Here is a 22,538-nt window from a genome sequence, read left to right as displayed (position 1 = left end):
CCAATCCAGCCTCAGCCAGGCAAAAGGACAGGGATGGGTCAGCACAGCATGATCACTACTTGCGAACACACAAGACAAAGCTACAGATGCCACTGATTTCTTCCCCTGACTAGATGGCCATTGTGGATGTCTCCTTCCTGAAAATGTACATACGGATCCACCAGTTGTCTGGAATCAATTTGGTAGCCATCTGAACTCTAAACATGCATTAGCTAATATCATAATCTAAGAGATGATTAAAATTCTAGGAATGGCAATTGTTCTGCCAAAGCTTCATTTAGAGAAAATCAGTTTTGGAAAAAATATTTCCCCTATGGGTCATTTTTCAAAATTAGCTGCCTGAATCAAAGAGAAAATGGCTAGTCAAACACATTTATCTTCACAATAAAATAATGCGGCAAGGCAATGAATAGGCGAAGTCAGCAGAGAATTTCATTCATGTCCTTAATCAAAGGGTCAGTGCTATTCATTACCACAGAAACATTGCTCATTTCCTTACATCCACTCTTGAGATATTTATTGCAGAGTTCAATTAAATATGATCACTTTCTCCCTTACTCTAACTTCAATAACCTGAAGGATAACTTCTTAAAATTTGAGAACCCAATAAATATTTTCATTTCCCTGCATTTTTAATAATCTAGAAAAACAGTGAAGATCAGTTAGGCAAAGTCACTACCATGTACATGAAACCTGACATTTCCTAATGAAAACAGAACTACCAATTTTCTCTACTGCAAACTAGCAACTGTTCCTTAAATATTTATAAACCAGACCCATTCCAATTTTATTTGGGTTTAACATATTGCACTGAATACTGGGCACTGAGGTCTGCAGCAATGTAATTCCAGTTTCTTCTCCTATTCATTGGGAGGGAAAGGAGGACAGGGTGGCTGATGTACTGGTTAAGAATGCAGGCTCTAGAGTCTGAGTGCCTGGATTCAAGACCGGCTTGCACGGACTCTAATTGTGATTGGTCTTTGTGTCTCAGTGCTCTTAGCTATAAAACAGGAACAATAATAGTATCAAAGGGTTCGGAGGATTAATTAAAATAATTCATGGAAACTGTTTCACACAGCACCTGGCCTAGTCACTGCCAGTAAAAATCATCTACTTTTATTACTCCCTTACATGTGCCTCTACTCCTGCTCAGCGGGATTCCTTGCTCCCTCATGAACGCACTGTGTGCTTCTGTCCTTCCCAGCCTCGTTCCTATTGTTCTGAGTATGGACCATGCAACTGCTTATTCCCTGGCCTGAGGAAATCTTCTTCCCCTCCAAGGCCCATCTCATTCTGATCCAGTTAACCATTATGACTTGTCCCCATTGGCTTGTACCTCCATTGCTCTTTGTTTGCAATTCTCTTATTAGATTTATTATATTAACCCTGACATCCATTATAGTAATTTATGACCCTGTCTCCTTCATGGATAAGGACTATGTCTTACTAGCCTATTTTGCGCTCTACAGTATTTAACAACCTGCAGAATCATACTTAAAAAGCATTTATTGGATTTGAAAGAGTCCTGCTTACTTGTGAAAGTAAGCATAATATATCAACTACAACAGAAGCTCTCTCATAGGATATGTATAAAGATTGAATGAGATAATGCATGTAAAGGGCTACTAACAAGTTATTGTCTTATTATCAGCAGCTCATATTTCTTGAATGTTTTATCACATGCCCAGCATTGTACTAAGGGCTTTACATGTGGGAACTCCTTAAACCAGGGCTTGACATAATCATCTTTCATTCCCCTTGCACAGAGTAGATGAAATATGGGTATTTTTAAATGACTGTTGAAGAAAAATGGCTCTGATATGGCAAATTTAAAAGTATTTGTATTTTCTACGTTATTTAAAAGTTGACTTGATTAAATTAAAATTCCTAATACTTCATAGTATAGTTTTTTAAATTATTTATTTATTTATTTAGAGATGGGGGTCTCATTATGTTGCCCAGGCTGGTCTTGAACTCCTGGGCTCAAGCAATCCTCCTGCCTTAGCTCCCCAAAGTGCTGGGATTACAGGTGTGAATGACACCACCCAGCCTACAGCATAGTTTTAAGCACCAAAATATTCCAATATTCTACAATGAATTCCTACTTAGAAATAAAAATAAATAAATAAAGAAAACAGATTTTAAAAAAAGAAATTAAAAACAAAGTAATTCGAGATCTGTAAATGGGATCTTGGAAATCCCAAAATTGAAGAGCAGTATTACGCAAATTTGTATCCAGCGCTCAGGACTATTAAGGGATGAAGGGTAAGAAAAATAGCTCTGGGAACTTCTGTATGCCTCAATCCCTTTGACTGTAAAATAGCCCAATAGCTGAAATCTATCTATTGCACCGGGTTGCTGTAAGGATTAAATCAGATTATGACAGTAAAGTGATTAGAACATAGTAAAATAAAATATGTATTTATGTCATTTGTTTTTATCATGAGATGCACCCAATTGTACTGTAAGTGAAGATCAAGGTGCATGGCAGTAAGAACACAAATTTTCTAAAGCATCAAGTGTTCTAAATTCTTATCAGTGTGAAAATATTAGCAGGTTAGTTTTGTCTTCTCATTGCCATTTTAACAATTGACATGGGCATCAGTAGGGAGTGAAAGGCTGGGTGCAGTGGCTCACACTTGTAATTCCAGCGCTTTGGGAGGCCGAGGCAAGTGGATCACCTGAGGTCAGGAGTTCGAGACCACCTTGGCCAATATAGTGAAATCCCATTTCTACTAAAAATCAAAAATTAGCTGGAGTGGTGGCGTACCCCAGTAATCCCAGCTGAGGTGGGAGAACTGCTTGAGCCTGGAAGGCAGAGGCTGCAGTGAGCCGAGATCACACCACTGTACTCCAGTCTGGACAACAGAGACCCTGTCTCAAAAAAAAAAAAAAAAAAAAGTAGTGAAAGTCTCAGAAAGGCCTCAGAATGGAGAATGTAAAAGCCTAGATAAGCTACAAAGAATTAGTTCATTTTCTAAAATAAATTTCTTCAGGAATTAAAATGCATACTTCAGCTCCCACACATACATCATTGTCAAGTTAAATAAAAAAACAAATTATTAGATTTTTGTGCAGTGCTTTCTTTTATATTTAATAGATAAAATTTTAATTTGTTTTTCTGTTCACTTTAGTTTTTGATAGTGGTAAAATGAGGAATTAAAGCAGCAAAGATTTGAAAGGCAAAATGTCACAATATAGGACACAAATTGTGTCTTCTTTTTCAAAGCATGGTTATGTAAGACAGTTAATAAAAACATAAAATATATCAAAAGAATCATTTAAACCAAATGTAAAAAGAGATTTAAAGCTCCTTCTGATGAGTCCAGTTTCCTAGTACCACACTGTGAATCTCTTTAAATATAAAGACACACAAAGCTGGAAATTTTAAAATATGACGACACAGATGGAAACTAAAAATGCTTTGCAATGATTCATACGCGTAATCCACTGTACTTATAAGCATTTCCTTTTTCAAATTTGTATTTGTAAAGGCACCAAAATAATCAGTTTCTCAGAATAACTCCAAGGCATTAATGAGATTTCCTACCAAAAAAAATTACTCCCAAGACTAAAAGCCTAAGTATGCATGTCATCTGCTTTATCTCAGTACAATACGGGCTTTGACTGCTGTATGTATGGAGATAAAAAAAGACAGAGGCTGACCCCTGGTGCTCTTTAGTCCAGACATGGAGTTGTTCATATAGAATAGCATGCTTTGAACCTCTAGATTCCACTGTGTAGTAAAAAACTACTGTCTAATAGTAATACTCTTGTTGAACAGGATGACATATTTAAGGCACTTACTTTCAAAGTAAAATTGAAGAGACTGACTTATTGCCAAATTTTAATTTTGCCTAGTAAAGATATTAAAGAAAACAACTATCATATATTATAATTAATAATTTATGAAGGAAGGGACATTTTAATACTTCCAAGAATAGGAAGGCCATAATTTCAAAATAATGGCCAGTTTTGTGAATTAAATAAACTTTGAGTTCAACTCTTTATAGTGTTCTTATCTTTCCCATGTGGATAGGACTATAAAATGTTTATCACAGATCAGCACCATCTGTGATCCAGCACTTGGCAATCACTAACAGAGGACACACAATGTGTCAGAAATCCTCATAATGTCTACAATTAGGGTATCCATTTTTTATTTAATACAGTTAAAACAAAAGAAAATGGCAATATCTCCTTTACATAAAATAATCTGTTTTAATAGAAATTTCAAATGTTAAGTATATGACTATATATCAATGTCTAAATGTTTTTATTCTCCTTGATAAACATAGTAGTAGAAATGGCTGAATCAATAAAGTTGGACCTAAACATCATTTTTCTACTCCTGTTAGAATAAATGTTCAGAATATTTACTGGAAAACAGCCTCCAAAATAGTTGTTTATACGTCAGTAGTCTTTTGAAGCATTCAAAGGGCAACGAATTTTCACATTATGAACATGGATACTCACAGCATTCTTTAGATATATGTGTCAAATAGACATTAGCTGTGCATTATGAAAAGTGAAATGGATAGAAAAAGGCAAAGATTAGAAAAGAGACAGCTGGCCAGGCGCAGTGGTGCATGCCTGTAATCCCAGCTACTCGGGAGGCTGAGGCAACAGAATCGCTTGAACCTGGCAGGCAGAGGTTGCAGTGAGCTGAGATTGTGCCACTGCACTCCGCCTGGGTGACACAGTGAAACTCTGTCTCCCAAAAAAAGAAAAAAAAAAGAGAGAAGAGAAGAGAGAAAAGAGACATCTAACTATTGCTTCATTATATATTCTCAGTGGCTGAATTAAAATAATAAATATACCTTAAAACCAATTTTTTTGGACTCCCATTCACTTTAATAAAATTGGAATCTTTGATTAAGGAAATTCTATCCAAATTTGTTCACAAAATGACATTCAATAGCTGGACCCTTCTGTGAAAAATGAACATAATGGGAAAACAACAAATAAATAAACTACCTGAACTAATTTTATTTTTGGAGGAATTTTTAAATGTAATGTTAAAACTACTACCACCCACTACTAGGATGCAATATGGCTAAAATGCTAAAAGAATTAAAGTAAGAGTACATAAATACATTATCTATAAAATTAGCCCATATGCTCAAATTACTCGAAGCAGAATGTGAAATTTTACATTTTTATATTTAAAAATCTTGGCTAGAATGTATCTTTGATGGTACTAATAGACTTTGAAACTCTAAGCTTTTAAGAACAGCATGGTGAAGTAGCACAGACTTTGAGGCAGACTATGTTTGTACCCTGGTTCCAAAACTTACTGTGTGAAATTGGTCTTATTACTTAATCTCTCTGTACCCCAGAGTCCTTATCTCTAAAATGTGAATAATAAGAGTACCTTTCTCACAGGGTAGGGAGATTAAATGAGATAACATATTTCAGGCACTTAGAAAAGGGACTTGCAAATATGCTCATTATTATTAATTATTATTACTATTATTTACTCTCAGACACTCAAAAAATGTACTGTACATATGGAAGATTATCAAAAGAATTCAACATAGTTTAAAGTGTCTTATTTATAAATTCTGACATACAGAATTTCATCAGATGAGAAATGTTCAGAGTTCAGAGGTAAGTAAAAACAAAATGAGTAATTGCAAAGACAGTGTCTTTCACAATAAAAGTTTATCAGTTTTCTCCATCAAAACAAGAAACATTAAGGTCTGTATTCTGGAAGCCTAGCAGGAAACCTGAGCAAGAATGCTCTCCTCGGAAAGGCAAACTCACCCCTTGTTCATCCAGTTTCATGAGCTGCTCTGTGACCTTGGGCGTGTTGAAGGCCAACCGCAGGCACTGGACATTGAGCTCGGGAACCACGTGCTCCAGCACTTCTTTGAGAGGCAGGCCTCTGGCCGTTGAGTGCTTGGCTGTTGATGGAATGGCATCCTCCAGGACCGAACCTCTCAGTGTCATGAGCTGCAAGAGAGACAGGTGCTGTGGTGAGGCTTCTGGGATGTGAGATGCCTGAACATATGTACATGCACTACAGGCCTGGACTGTGGGGCTCCTCACAGAGCTAGGGAATGATTTTTGATGGGTAAAGTCAGTGAGGGAGAAACAATGAGAGAAGTGATGTAGGATACTGTCATATGAAAAATGAAACCAATGCTTTCAAGACAAGGGTGGGTCCAAAGGAGCACATAATCAAGACTTCTGAGGATATTTATTTAAAGACCAAAAATAACATTTCCTTAAAGAGATCAGTAAAGATCAAGGTCTCTATATGGCTATACAATGTCACTATGCATACTAATTAGGAAATTAAGAAGGCAGAATCCCAGAGCAATGTCTGAAGAATAAATACTTAGAGTTTGGATGTTATACTTCTTTGAATTGTAAAAAGGGAGAGAGAAAGTTTTAAACTTCATAATGCATGGCTGACAAGCATAAACTATACATGTCACCAAATGCTGCTGCCACTGGGCAATCACCACCATCAGTACAGCAGCACAGGCAACAGCAGCTGAAGTTACTTTAGATTTTCTCTTATTTCTTAAAATACTTTCCCTTCTTAAAATACCCACCATTAATACCTTAACCAAAGACATTTTCCTACGTAATGATGATGTGTTGGAGAAAAGTTAACCAGAGATGAAGCCTAAAGTAGTCTTAATTTCCAAAAATGTCTACAAGGCAAAGTTGTTAACATAATTTAAATAGTGTATGGAGAAAGAAGAGAAAACCCATCAAACTGAATACATTTCCAGTTAGCAACAGGAGCTACAAAAGCTAGTGGAGTGCATGTTGGAGACTGACTGTCATAAATGAGGGTGAGAGGTCAGAAAGACACAATGCAATCTCAGAAGGACAAGTATATCCAACAAAGCATAACAAGGTCAGGTCCTTAGACAGTCCAAAGGCAGAGAAAGGATCACAGTTGCTCAGGGCATAAAGAAAGGCCCCATCGAAAGGGATGGTTTTAGGAAGTGGCCATGAAATAGAGGAACAATTTCTACAACAAGAAAATGTCAAGAGAGAACATGAGCAAAGGTATGGAGATTGGGAATAAAGGGAGTAAGTGAGAAGGAGTGATTATTGTAGATGGACACAAGCAGAGTACAGGGAGAAATGGATGATGCAGCTGTGAGCTGGGGGTGCACAGAAGACCCTGAAGCTGACTGAGTGGTACACACCTCATCGGGCTCCTACAGGTCAGCTCAGGATGTGTTCGTAGGGGGATGATGTATACTCAGAAATTAAGTTGCAAATAAGATGAACTGTGAGAGGAAGCAACTGGAGGCAGAGAATGTAGTTAGAATGGAGGCCCTAACAGTCTTCAGGCAAACTAGGCATGACTTAGGATTCGCAAGGAAATGGAAACCAAAGGAAGAATCACCAGGGAAGTAAAATCTAGAATCTAGAACATGGGTGTTCAATATTTTGGCTTCCCTGCACCACACTGGAAGAAGAAGAATTGTCTTGGGCTACACATAAAATACACCAATAGCTGACGAGCTAAAAAAAAAAAAATCATAAAAAAAAATCATAATGTTTTAAGAAAGTTTATGAATTTGTGTTGGGCCACATTCAAAACTGTCTTGGGCCACATGCAGCCCTCGGGCCGTGGGTTGGACGAGCTTGATCTGTAACATTTGCCCACAGATGGGGTCAAGGCAGATGGGAGAAGAAAAAGCAAAATTTATCAACGTCTCATTCTCAATACGGGAAAAAGGTAATAGAAATATTTGCAGTCTATTCATTTGATGAGCATCTTTTTTCTTTCATTATAAACAATTTCTTCTCAAGTAACAAGTAACAATTATTTTCCTATTAATGTATAATTTGACACAAATGGTTTTTATTTTGTTTTTACATCATGAAAAATGGCTAACTCAGTTATTTGACTCTTTTCTTCATGAGGTAATACATAGCTTGAAATAGGGAGCCACAAAGGCTAGGGGTGTTCTCAATTTAGAAGCTAAGACCAAATTCGAGTCATTGCATCCTGAGCCACAGAAAGCGGCTCACTCATGAAAGCCAAAGCGGATGAGAAAAAGAATGGCTCATTTTTCACATCCGAATCACTAGTATTACTGATATTTTTCTTAATGACTTCCAGAAACAAGAATGAAGTGAGTCTTCATAAGTCCTCGTGTTCCTATGCTTAAAAACACTCACATGCCATAAAATTTTGCTCATAAACAAACTGCCATGCCTACAAAGGTATGTATCTTCTTTTATGTTTTGCAATGTTTATTTATACTAAAATGAAAGAGATTTGTTTGTATGTCTGTTATCTTGCTGCCGCTTACTGAAGTCACCAGAGTGTCACTGTCATGTTTTCTTTTATCTTGCCGTATTTATCTGCATGAGAAATTGGCAACATGAGAAGTCTCTGATACAAATTAAATCTTATTTCATTTGTATTAAGTAAATAGGTTTCAGTGAAAAGAGTGAAGGAACTCTCTCTCAAAGTCCAGGAGCTACAGACCAGGACCAATATCTGGAAACATTTCTATCAAAAGTCTTATACAATATTACCATTAAACCAAATTTAGGGATTATTTATTACTAGAAAGAAAAAAATCATACAAAACCTAGTGGCAATTAATTACATAAACATTAGAGAGAGGAAGGAAGAAAGGAAGGGAGGAAAAGGAGGAAAGACATGGAGAAAGGGACGAAAGGAGACAGGGAAGGAGGGAAGCGAGAAACAGGGAAGCAAGGCACCATTTGACACATCAGGCACATTGTACTGAACAACTCAGACAGAAGTCCCACCCTTATGGGGCCTGCACTCCAGTAGAGAGATTAAAAGCAAACAAAATGACTAAGTACAACAGAGAAGACAGTGTTAAGTATTAATGAAAAATAAAGCATTTAATTTGATATGAAATGGGAGGAGAGTAGAAATTTTAGATTCAGTGGTCAATGAAAGCCTTCGTGGTTTCTGAGTCAAGGCCAGATGGAGATGAGGCAGCCTGATGGAGAACACAGCAGTGCGGAGGAATGACGGGCATCTGAGCCCTGAGGCAGAGGTGTCCTGAGGTGGCCCAGGGAGGAAGGAGGCCAGTGTGACAGGAAAAGACTGAGCCAAGAGGAGTTATCAGCGATGAAGTGCAGAGAGATAACCGGGAAGCAGATGTGCATGATCTCCTAGGCTAGCAAGGACAGTGGCTGTTTCTCAGAGGGAGATGAGGAAGCTTTCAAGGATTTTGAACTGAGGAATGACAAGATCTGAATGACATTTCAAAGGAACACTTTGGGTCAAAAGGAGGCAGGGTTTCAGCATAGAAGCAGGGAGACCAGTTCTCAGAGCAAGACCAGGACCAGGACTGGGCAGTGAGGGTGGGAGAAGTAGTTGAGCTCTGGGCATACTGTGAAGACAAAATGAACAAGCGTTGCTGACAGACCAGATCTCAGGGTCAGGAGGCAGAAGATGGGAATAAAGTGTGGCTTTCACGGTTTCTGACCTGAGAAAACGCAATAATAAGAGTTGTCATGAAGTGAACATTAATTTGAACGTAAAAAACAAGTGGTAATGGTTTTTTTTGAACACTTGACTTGAACCTTTCAGTCAAAGGCTAAGGAAACAGACCCAAGGGACACAACTTATTCAAATGGGTTAGCTGGAGAAGAGAATCTTATGACCACAGAACACAAGTAGAACATTTTGGGTCAAGGGAGTAAAGCAGAAAGAACAGAGGTGGGAAAGGTAAGAGTCGGTGTGGTTCACAGACCATAGCAGAATTTAGGACAGATACTCAGGTAGGAGACAGGGGCTGGGATCAGATGTGGACAGCCTGCAAGACATGCTGAGAAGGGAAGCTCATGGAAACCAGTGACAGCATCTGACTGAGAAAGAAAGAACTGCAGGAAACTTTAAGCTCTGGCATGAAGGATGGGATGAATAAGTGACAAGGAAATGAATTCAGGTGGATAAAAAAATAACACAGAAAAGGAAGAGTATGATGGGAATTTAAATCAGAGTGGCCTTGGGAAGGGAAAAAGAAGATAATGGGAAAGACAAAAATACTTGGAAGTAAGATAACAGAGTATCACTAAAAACTGGTAAGAATGGCCAGGTGTGATGGCTCACGCCTATAATCCCAGCACTTTGGGAGGCCAAGGCGGGCGGATCCCCAAGGTTGGGAGTTCGAGACCAGCCAGACCAACATGGAGAAATCTTGTCTCTAGTAAAAATACAAAATTAGCTGGGAGTGGTGGCACATGCTTGTAATCCCAGCTACTCGGGAGGCTGAGGCAGGAGAATCACTTGAACCCGGGAGGCGGAGGTTGCAGTGAGCCGCGATCGCCATTGCACTCCAGCCTGGGTAACAAGGGCGAAAATCTGTCTCAAAAACAAACAAACAAAACTGGTAGGATCTGGGAAGCTACAGAGGAGCAACTACGTGCATACAACTCCAAAACATGGAACGTGATGTTCTTCGTGCCTTTGTGCTCAACAAAAGAATTTACACCACTTAATTATTAGCTTTGCCATGGAGAAAAAGCACATGAGAGTATGTTAGTTCATTTCTCTCTGGCCAGTGTAAACAACACATTAGATATTTAAGTCTTGTCTTTAAAAGTCCTATTTAATTTCCCCAGAGTTCAGGCTTGGGAACAATTATTAAGTGATGCCAACCCCAGAAACTTGCTTTGCATTGAATGGGGGAAATGAAGCCAAATGCCCTATTTAAACTAGTTTCAAAACTATTATTTTCTAGATGACTCAAGGGTATTAAGTATTAATGCATAACAAAAATCCTAAAGTGAATTAGCAGCTGAGAGGCAGTAAATTGATAAGTGGCCCAATTATACAGCTTTACAAGGAAAAATGGAGAACCTCACAGTCCCAAACTTGTTCACAGGTTTTTTTAAAAAAATGCTGTGTGGGTTCTTTTTATTTTTCCATGTCTTTTTTTAGCCCAAATTTCATTTTAAAATAAAAACTCATACATAGGGTATATTTAGATTCCTAAAGAGCACTAACAGCCTGTTTCACTTACAACTAGATAGCCCCTGGTTCAAAGAATCCACCTTCTAGGTCTCAGACAATGGGTGCCAAAGATAGTGGACTTCCTCCACTCTGATAGTGGAAGAAATCAAGAGTCTCTTTCCCTCCTTCTTCTTGGGCGAAGATATGAGCTCAGAAAGAGCTTGGAAGAGTGAATTAAGTCTTCGGTGGCCTTCTCTTATCCCTAATACCCTGGCTCCTCAAGCTGGCTTGGTGCTTTCCAGTAGCCCTAAGAAGGATACACAATATCCCACTGGGGATTCTGAGGGCTCCAATTTCCTTGGGTCTCACTTAACAGACATATCTTTCTCTGAATCAAAACTCCTCATTCGTAGATTGCATCTATTCAGAGTCTCATGAAAAGAAGGGATCCAGATCTAACCATCCTGTCCACCTCCATCTCCACCAGAATAAATGAAAGGGGACTTTGCTTATTCCAAAGACATCTGTAACCATGTGCTATTAAATTTAATTGCTTTGCTACTGCTACTATTTGCTTTTTTCCCCCCATTTCAGTTAAACCTCAAATCTCTCTCATTTGCGACTTACCTCACTAGTTCTAAAAATTATCCGGTAGTTGTACGGAGATCCATTTTCTTTCATTTCATCTGGTTTTTCCCTTCGAATGCTCACAGCCACTGGACCAAGATTCTCATCAGCCCCAAAATAGTTCCAGTGTTCTTAGGTAAAATAAGACAAAACGAAGTTAGAAAATCTACCTAACACTTTGAAAATGGTACATTCTGCTCAGTATTTAAGGTCGTCACTCAGAAATTATATCAATAAAATGTAACCATTTAACAAATATTAATATTCTTCAATTAGTTATAAAAACAAAGACTTGGCTACACAGGTTTAGTTCCAGAGTAGATAACGCTGACCACAGGTGGCCTGTTGAGTTTTTCACTACTCTACAGATTACTACTCTACCATTTCTCAAAATAAACTTGTATTTTCTCCCTCTCTCCCACCATTTAAATAGGCTACATTTGTACGTGCTTCCTTGTCTAAGAGAAGGCTTGTGCCAGGGCTTTTTAGTTTTTGTTTTTCAAAAAAATTCTAAACATATTAAGAACAGACTTTGAAGAAAGGGGGATTCCACCAGATTAAAAAAGATGTCCCTGGATTGGAGAGAGAGATGTGTGCTGCGAGTCACTGGGCAGCACTCTGCTCCCAAGAAGCCTATGTATGGTGGAGTAGGAGCTCAGAGGAAAGAGCTTCACAGTGCCCCAGGGAGGCAGGACTCAGGGCTCTGGGCCACAGCATGGATCCCACAGTGCAGGGCTAATGTAACTTGTGTGGCCAGGTGACTGATGAGCCTAGGGCCTCTCTTCAATGTTCTGGCCTTTTGCCCAAGGCCCCACACCTTAGCACAAGCCTCCAAAGGACTGGCGCTGAATTTACCTTCCTCTTGACAAAGAGAAAGATGGGGATCAAAATTAAGTTAATTTATAGAAAATACTGAAAAGTGGTATTTACTGTGCATATACATCTTTTAAAAATTTAAACTGTTGATATATACACGAGATGTTCACAGATGAAGTCCACAAAACATGAAAATATATGAAAAACTAGAACAGATCATTTGTTTTTCAAACCTCCAAAATGCTTAGTTTACATTATTGTATTTCACTTATATCTGACACGGCTAAATGACTGCATTGTGACGTAACATCTCATTATCACACAAAATGCATACACACTTGAAAATACATGTTATTTCCATACAAAATATAAGTATTTGAAAATCCATGAGAATAATAAGAAAAAACAGCATAAATGTTGAATCATGTAGTTTAAAATTAAGTAATGCATATGAAAATACTTTGCAGGTACGAAAGCACAATTACAAAAGCTACAATCATAAATGTTGAGGGCTCTCTAAGAATATTATCATAAGCCATGGAAATTCAAAAGAAGAAAAACACAATGGGAATACAAGCAACAAATATCTCATATATGAGAACCCACTAAATGTCACAAAATTCATGTACAGACACTTATGCATATCCTCAAAGCACAGCACATGAGAATCACACTCAGATTATTTACTCTTACTTTGCACACAATTCTAATAAGCTTGGTTGTCTGGTCTTCAAGCTCACTGCTTTATTTCAGAGGTGTGAGAATTCCAGATGTTGACAAAGTCCAGGGTGTAGGGCTGATACAGACTTGCATGCAGACAGCAATGTGATAGAACAACTGACAACAAGGAAGAAAACAGAAAGGGAGGAGACAGAAATAGTATAAAAAAGCGGACAAGAACTTAAAGAAAAACAAGACAGCAGTCTGGGGCCAGTTACTGAAAGAGCAAAGAGCTTAACACGCTTCAATAACCTCACAGGATATTGTACCACTGCAGCACTGAACAACAGTGGATGCAACAGACTATGAGTCACATTCATTACCTGGTCCTTGTACTTCATGGACTCTAATAAAAATCAACTTCTAGGAACTCCTCAAGTACACCCCACATATCTCACAATGGGCAGGTGGCATGGCAGTTCTCTGCTGCTAGAGAAATTCCCAGATATAGGGCTACCATAAATTCCATCAATAACCTCAACTCATCCTCATCCTCAAGCTTTCCCTGGTCAGCTCCTCTCTCCATTTTTCCAGGGCAGATGTGGCAAAGCTGCTCTATTCTCCCGTAACCACCCCTCACCTACCTTCTCCTCAATCTTGGCAAATGACAATGTGTCTACATCACAGAGGAAATAAAGAAGCTATTTCAGATGCAAACTTACCATCCACACAAAGTCACCAGCATCCAGACTCTAGCTTCTTTTTCTGTATGATCCAAAGCCCCACCCCCACCCCCATGTACCCATTCCCCCTTCCTAGGGACGCAGGTGCCTTGATGACCCTCTTTTAATCTTCAACTTCTCCCTCTAGACTTGCTAATTACCATCATTGTTTAATGACATTTAAACTCACATTTATTCTCAACTCCTTACCGCCTGTCAGAATTAAAGAGTTATCTCCTTTTTCCTTTCTTCCATTGGAAATTTCTTGAAATAGCTGTCCAATTCCTCACTTCAGAATTAACATCTGACTTCCATTGCATGGGTCACCAATGACTTTCTCAAAGTTAAAACAAATGATACTTTTGGTCCTTACCTGGCTCAAGCTCTCCATAACATCTAGCACAGGTGATCACTTCATGTTTTCTAGAAACACTCTTACTTCCCTGTTCCTATGACATTGCCCTCTTCTGATTTTCCTTCTACCGCTCTGGCTGTTCTAGCTTAGTTTTCCTCCCTCTTCCCATCTGAATATTCCACCCACATTCAGAACTTCAACTACCGCCTCAAGGTTGATGATTCTCAGAGGTCTGCATGTCCTCTCCAGACATCTCTAAGCCTGAGATCTTTTTTTGTTTTTTTGTTTTGTTGTTGTTTGTTTGTTTTGAGACAGAGTCTCGCTCTGTCACCTTCGCTGGAGTGTAGTGGCGTGATCTTGGCTCACTGCAACCTCTGCCTCCTGGGTTCAAGTGATTCTCTTGCCTCAGCCTCCGGAGTAGCTGGGATTACAGGTGCGTACCACCATGCCCGGCTAATTTTTTATATTTTTTGTAGAGATGGGATTTCACCATGTTGGTCAGGCTGGTCTTCAACTCCTGACCTCAAGTGATCTGTCCACCTTGGCCTCCCAAAGTGCTGGGATTACAGGCCTGAGCCACCGTGCCGGGCCAAAGTCTGAGATCTTTACATTTACCTAATGGAACCGTTTGTCCCATGTGCATCTGCAAAAGTAAACCTATCACCTTCCCACAGAAACCTATATAGGTCCCCATCCAGTCCCTATTTCAGCAGCTGCTACCACATTCAACCAGTTGCTCATGCCAGACCCACTGTCATGCTCTGTGAATTCCAGTTTCTGGACATCTCTCAAATCTATCTTTTCCTCATCCCACTGCCACTATTTCTCCTATCATCACTTGCCTGAGTGTTTGTAGTAGTCTTCTAACTGGTTTGTTTTTATCCAACTTATTCACACTGCCAGATGATCCTTCTAAAATGCAAATCTGACCCTACTACAAAACTTGAAACACTTAGGTTCTTGTACCCTTTCCAAGGTTTCCCAAAGGTTCTCATAACCTGTCACTGTCAATCACTCCAGCCTCAGCTCAGACCTTTCACCTTCTTAAATTTGGAGAACCACTGATACTAAACTTCTCTTTCAGGTGCTCAAACTCACAGTCTTTTATCATCTGAGAAAATCTGCTGAGAACATTCTTTTCTTAACCTCTCTTTATTTGGCTAAATCCTCTAATTTTTAGGTCTCATCCGCAGTATGGCACAGACATCTTTGAAAAGAGGGACTGAATACTGGAAGAGAATGCAAGTGTTTACTTTGGATACTGATACTAATAACTTTATTTCAAAGTGTTATGAATTCATAAAAACACAAATTATTAAAACCAAATATTTAATATATCTCAAGAACAAAAATAGAAACATTACAAAAATGTAAATAACAAATTTATAAACTAAAAATATTAAACATAATCATTTTGGTATTACTGGTAGATAAAATACAAATTGTGTTATTTAAAAAATAAATCCTACATAAAATAAACTAAAACTGAAGACTAAAAATAAGATTACTTTGTTAATAATAAGAACTGTAAAATTAACGATAATTTAAACTTTTTGCATATCATCATCAAAAACTGACTACATTTTTTTGTAACTTTTCCCAGCTGCTAATGAAGTATATTTCTGAATTTGGGGAATGGTGATGGGATAATTATAAACTAAATTCAAACACTTTCTTCAGACTCTAGCTTCAAACAAACCCATCTCTGGTTAGATAATGGTAGGAAGATATTTTTGAACTTGTGTCAAGTTTTCACTAAAAAAGAGCTCTCGCTATTATTTCCCGAATAGCTTTTCCAGCCAGTCTTCATCGGTATCAGTTCTAATGGTATGGATGGAGACTCCGGTCCAATTTCCCATGCTAAATTCACCACTATCATCACTAGACTCTGCTTTTTCAAAGTCTTTGAACTTGAAAAAAAAATATTTTTACAATAAAAGCTCTGTTTTTGTCCACTGTCCTTTTCTTCTCTTAAGGATTACAGAAGTATAGAAAAAACTCTTTCCATATGAACACAAGTTTATTCTATTCAAAATCCTAATGTACTATTTAAATTTAACCTTCTGGTAGAGAAGAGTTTCATTCAGCAAATTACCATTTTCAGTTTTTTGTTTTTTTTTTTGAGACAGAGTCTCGCTCTGTGGCCCAGAATGCAGTGCTGTGGCGCGATCTCGGCTTACTGCAGCCTCCACCTCCTGGGTTCAAGCAATTCTCCTGCCTCAGCCTCCCGAGTAGCTGGGACTATAGGCGTGTGCCACCACACCTGGTTAATTTTTGTATTTTTTTTAGTAGAGACAAGGTTTCACCACACTGGCCAGGCTGGTCTCGAACTCCTGACCTCAGGTAATCTTCCCACCTCAGCCTCCCAAAGTGCTGGGATAACAGGCGTGAGCTACCACACACAGCTACAATTTTGAGTTCTAAGCTAGAAGATACTGGACTGCAGTCTCTTCCTTCCTCTCATGCCCCTGGTCCCTGCGCAGTGTGTCTACACTTGCTCTGTGATGTAGCATTTTAAATTTGTTTTCCTATCAGCCATTGACTTCCATTGTTTGCTAGTGAAGATACCCATAATTGCAAAGTGTTCTTCTAGCCAGATCCACAATTGTCTTTCTCTTTCTTCTGGAGTGGAAAGTTTAGCAGGGAAGGGGAGTAAGGACAGGGGAGTTTCAGATGAAGAGCGTTAAAGAAAGGCAAGGAAGACTTTGATGAGGAAATTCAGGATGAGGAAAGTCAGAGGAAGAAAAGGGGAAGGGAAGAGGAATTGGAACCTCAAGTAGGGTAGAGAAAGCTTCTGATGGATGAACTGAAATACAGGTATTAGACAACCAGAAATTAGAATATTTTAGAGCCAGCATACCGGGATGCCAAAAACCAATACAGCAATTACCACATTAGAATGATATAATGCAGCAAAGCAAAGCATTTTGCCAAGTACTCTAATCACATCAACGACAACAACAACAACAACAACAACAAAAAAGAAAAGGTATTTCCTTCTTTTTTATAGATGTGGCAACTTTGATTTAAAAAAGATAAGTCACTTAGCCACAAGTAGTATATAGCAGTACCAGATTTAAACATATTAACTGCTGATTTGAAAGCTCATTTTCTTAGCCATTACACGCAATATTATGTTCCCATAAGTTTCTAAAATTGTATTATGAATAAAAAAATAATTAAATAAAACTTGGTTCCTAAAGGAATAAACTGTTTATCTAGTCAGATGAGACATAATGCTTTATTTCTTGATGTGCTGTTTAAGGTTTTGTTGACAGGGAGAGAGATTAACGTTATATCCATATACGGTTGACTTCCTTCCACCTACTCCGTTCCTCACATTTAAATGTTTAGTCTGAAGTTTTCTTATTAGTTCTGGTTCTTGGTTTTAACCAGGATGGTACAAAGAGTACCAATAAACAATTATGTCATCATTAAAATATTCCAGGTAAATAGTTTTATTTTTGGTTGATACATTCACAATAATGATTATAATAAAAATTTCACATTCTTAGTGAGGGGAAACAGTAAATAGTTCAAAGCTCAAAGTAATTAGGTCAGGCACAGTCCAATTACCTGATTATAAGGTATACATAAGCATGTGTGTACAAGGCAAAAAAGGTTAAGCTTGGTGTTTTACTTGTGAAGGGGAAAGGAAACTAGTTACAAGAGTCACAGGGCTTCAACCAGCAATTTTTTGTCACTTGCATTGGTTATCATGGTATCTGCAGGCTATTTTTAATACTTCAGTTGCATACTTCCCTGAGGACATCTATAGCATTATTTCAACTGAATGTAATTATGAGCAGTAAAAACACAGTTTTACAAGTAATCTGTAAAGTTATAATTTATGGCTTAAAACATCTGCTTATAATAGTTAATTTAAATTGTTTAATAGAAAAAATAGACATCAAAAACACGAATCAAAGAAACACAAAGCAAATAAAACTTAGGTGCTATCTCATGACTAACCCAATATCAAAAACAATGTTTCTGAAATAAAAAACCAGCCCTTGGTAGAGATGTAATATATTCATCCATTGCTGGTGGCACTGTGGATTGGTATCAACTGCTTTTGAAAGCAATATGGCAAGATATGTTAAAGTCACAAAAATGTTCACATCTAAATCTTAGAATTACCCTAATTACCCTAATTGATCATATAGAAAGAACAATAAAATCTTTTCCATTTTTCCCAAGAAAAAAACACCATAAGTCAATGTATAATGGGGATGCTAAAGACACAAGTAATAAGCAGACAGACTTGGGCTTCATCAGGTATCAGCAGGTCAAAGAATGGCACAGTGACAACTTCAATAGCTTAAAGTTATTTCACCATTTTTAACATTTAAACTATTTTTCTTAAGTAGTCTACCTGGTTGGTTACATGTGTGCCACTATCAGTACAGTTAACAATATAAACTTTGACCCTCAATGTTTTCATCAGTTTAATATTTTCATTAGACACACATATGCACATGTATGTTTATTGCAGCAGTATTTACAATAGCAGAGACTTGAAACCAACCCAAATGCCCATCACTGATAGAGTGAATAAAGAAAATGTGGCACATATACACCATAGAATACTATGCAGTCATAAAAAAGAATGAGTCATGTTCTTTGCAGGGACATGGATGAAGCTGGAAGTCATCATTCTCAGCAAACTAACACAGTAACAGAAAACCAAACATCGCATGTTCTCACTCATAAGTGGGAGCTGAACAATAAGAACATGGACACAGGCAGGGGAACATCACATATAGGGGCCTGCCAGGGGGTGGAGGGCAAGGGGAGGGTTAGGACAAATACCTAATGCATGTGGGGCTTAAAAACCTAGATGACAGGTTGATAGATGCAGCAAACCACCATGACACATGTATACCTATGTAACAAACCTGCACGTTCTGCACATGTATCCCGGAACATACAAAATACAGTAGAGTAGAGTAGAGTAGAGTAGAGTAGAGTAGAATAAAATTAAAAAAATAAAATAACTAGGAAAACCACTCACTGTTCAAATTTTTCAGGTTTTGTTTTTGTGCAACTTCTTACATGTTAATCTGACTAATGACTAAGAAAGAGAGGACAAAGCTAAAGACTGGAGAATTCAATGTTAAAAAGAAAGAAATGTATTATCTTGTTAAAAGGAAACACAGGTTTGCCCAAGTGGACATAATAAAAGGCCAAGTGTTTAAAGAATGGCTCTCCTTCTGGGAAGTGCACCACTTAGATTCTTAGTTTCTGGTCCTCAGAGGGCTCATCCTAATTTTAAGGGTGGAGGTTCCATGAGAACTTAATAGCCTAGGACCTCGCACCACAATCAAAAGCAGGTCAGAGTAATGGACGGGGACATTTAAACAGGACTGGCCACATGCCAGAATTCTGTCCCAAAGCGTGGCACTAAATTTATAATTACTGTTGCCTAAGAGTAAGTGCTCACATTTACAAAGTGCATAGTACTCTGACGTTCCATTTCTTCTTCCCATAGGTAACACTTAAAAAGTGAGGTGATGTATTTGAAAAGATTACATCGAATTTGGAGGTTTAAAACAGTATCTAAAGTAGCACCTAATAGGTGTCTAACTTTTCAGTAAAACGTAAACTTTAGTATGAAGTTATGTTGACATTAATAAATGGCATCAAAATCATTAAGAAAAAATACAAGACAAACTTATTTAAAATAAAAGGATACATATTCCAACTTTTCTGTACATAAATTTTTTTTAAATAAAGGGAGGATAAAGATTAGCAGAATCATGAGGGATTTTTTACTGGTTGCTATCAGTCTATGACAAATGGCCAATAGTTATATTTTTAAAAATTGATACTCACTAGTGATCAAAGAAACAAAATGTCTTTTGTTGGTCTTTACTACATGTTCAAAAATATAAACTGTAAATATTCAAAGCAGTTAAGAGAATGTTAAACCACAAGTCTTAAACATACCAGTGGATCTTTCTGTTCTAAGCTTCCTTAAGAGCAATTTGGCAATAAAAATCAAGGCTCCTGTAAAGCTCACATTTCATTTACAGGGCTCTACCTTATGGAAATAATTAGATATGTGGAAAAAACTTATATAACACGCATGTGGCTAGGAATAGAAATTACGGGGTCTATAAACTTGACTGAAAAAAATGCATCTTTATTTTCACTAACTTCTAACTGAAATTTAGTGCTTTCATCAATTACAAATACAGGCAACAAACTATATTAATATTAGTTTTACATGTGACTTTGACACCAATAGAAATCACAGTTTAATATTACATTAAAGTTGTTGCAGACGTGTCAGAATATTAATTACAATCACCCCTACTTTGAAATGATGATAATTAACAGAGCTGCCACCAGGTCTTTTTCTCATGAAATAAGAAGGAAGCACATCCATTACTATGTCTCAAAATTTTAACACTTTTGCAACTGTGCTTCAATATGCTTGGTTTGCTTTGTATTTTTGTCTCATGCACTTTAAAACATTATGCTGGTGGGGTGGGGCGGGGGGGGGGGGGCGGGAAGTGGCTTACTAATCAAGGTCAAGGTAGGAGGACGGCTTGAGCCTAGGAGTTCAAGACCAGCCTGAGCAACACAGTGAGACACCATCAATACAGAAAATTGGCCAGGCACGGTGGCTCACATCTGTAATCCCAACACTTTGGGAGGCCGAGGCAGATGGATTGCTTGAGGTCAGGAGTTGGAGACCATCCTGGCCAACATGGTGAAACCCCCTCTCTACTAAAAATATAAAAACTAGCCAGGCATGGTGGCAGGCACCTGTAATCCCAGCTACTTGAGAGGCTGAGGCAGGAGAATCACTTGAACCCGGGAGGCAGAGGTGGCAGTGAGCCGAGATCGCCCCACTGCACTCCAGCCTGGGCAACAGAGCAAGACTCCATCTCAATCAATCAATCAATCAATCAATAAAATATTAGCTGGGCACAGTGGTACACAACTGTAGTCCCAATTACTTGGGAGGATGAGGTGGGACAAGCACTTGAGCCCAGGAGATCAAGGTGGCAGTGAGCTGTGATCATGCCACTACACTCCAGCCTGGGTGACAGAGCAAGATTCAGTCTCAAATAAATAAATAAATAAAAATGTATTCCAAGGAGAGTTCACAGGCTTCACTAAACTGTTTATCAGGATCAATGGGGCAACAACCACAAAAAGTTAAGACCAGTTAATGTAAGCATTATTTATTATAACAAGAAATGGAAAAAACAGCTGAAAAACTTTAAAAAAGATATGATATGGCCCATTACAGAAGCAGGACAAAAATGTAAAACTGTATTTAAGACTCCTCATTCATTTTAAAAAGGAGTATGTATGTATTAAGACTGATGGGGCAGAAATAAAACCACTAGTATTCCCACAAAATTAATTTTCTTGAGTTTCTATTTTTTCTATAATGATATACATATATAACTTTTATAATTGGAAGGTTTGTTTGCTTGTTTTTTGTGTTGTTTTGTTTTTTGAGACAGAGTCTCTCTCTGTCACCCAGGCTGGACTGCAGTGGTGCAATGGCTCGCTGCAACCTCCGCCTCCCAGGTTCAAGCGATTCTTCTGCTTCAGCCTCCTGAGTAGCTGGGATTACAGGGATGTGCCACCATGTCTGGCTAACCTTTGTATTTTTAGCAGAGACAGGGTTTCACCATGTTGGTCAGGCTGGTCTCGAACTCCTGACCTTGTGATCTGCCTGCCTCAGCCTCCCAAAGTGCTGACACTACAGACATGAGCCACCGCGCCTGGCCAGATTTTTTTAACTATAAAAAATGCATTTGGTTTGCAAATGGTCAATGACTATAAAGAATATGTTTAAAAGTTAATGTTATTTTTAATGTTAATACCAATTCAAACATTAGCCTAGGAAAAAAAAAAAAAAACTACCATCTAAATGAAAGAAATTACAATGAAACATTTGTCTCTAAATGAATCTCCTTATATTTAAAACATCCTTTACACCTCCTTACCAGGCATATTGCAGCAAGATGTCTTCCTATATAAAAGGCTTTTGGAGGATTTAGGGGGAAGTCTCTAACAGGTAGCCAGAAATTCAGTTAAGGCAGAAGTCACCACTGCTAACAAGGACAGGGACCGTGCAGTGTCCCAAACACTCAGCAAAACCTACCTATTTGTTGACTAAATGTTTACATGAGTCCTAGAGATGGCTTCTGCTCATGCTTCTCTCAAGACTAGACTTGAATGCAAATAGGAAGATGTCTCCTCTCATTGCCTTGATGCTCAGATTAACAGGCTCACCATATAGAGGAGGGACCTCCATTAGAGACTGGAAAAGGAATTGATGCAATAAAGCAAATTTTTTTTGAGCACCTAATTTCAGGGCTCAGAATGAGGGTCTCACTGTCTGAAGATATAATGAGGTATACATTTGGGAAATAGGTGGCAAGCTTGATTATGTATGTCATCAACTTGT

General features: G+C 38.2%; 1 protein-coding gene across 18 annotated transcripts in view; it reads right to left on the bottom strand.

Annotated features, from left to right (window-relative positions):
* SIPA1L1 (signal induced proliferation associated 1 like 1) overlaps positions 1-22,538 on the bottom strand; it is a 410,731-nt gene that overhangs the window by 106,940 nt on the left and 281,253 nt on the right. For all 18 annotated transcript variants that reach the window (XM_073011118.1, XM_073011126.1, XM_037984201.2 and 15 more), the window contains 2 exons: positions 11,549-11,679; positions 5,767-5,955 (listed from right to left, as the gene is read on the bottom strand). In XM_073011118.1, the coding sequence (XP_072867219.1) occupies positions 5,767-5,955; positions 11,549-11,679 (320 nt within the window). The remainder of the gene's footprint in view (positions 1-5,766; positions 5,956-11,548; positions 11,680-22,538) is intronic.

The sequence above is a fragment of the Chlorocebus sabaeus genome, chromosome 24 (genome assembly GCF_047675955.1).
Source record: "Chlorocebus sabaeus isolate Y175 chromosome 24, mChlSab1.0.hap1, whole genome shotgun sequence".
Taxonomy (NCBI): domain Eukaryota; kingdom Metazoa; phylum Chordata; class Mammalia; order Primates; family Cercopithecidae; genus Chlorocebus; species Chlorocebus sabaeus.
This window is presented reverse-complemented; position numbering and strand designations above follow the sequence as displayed.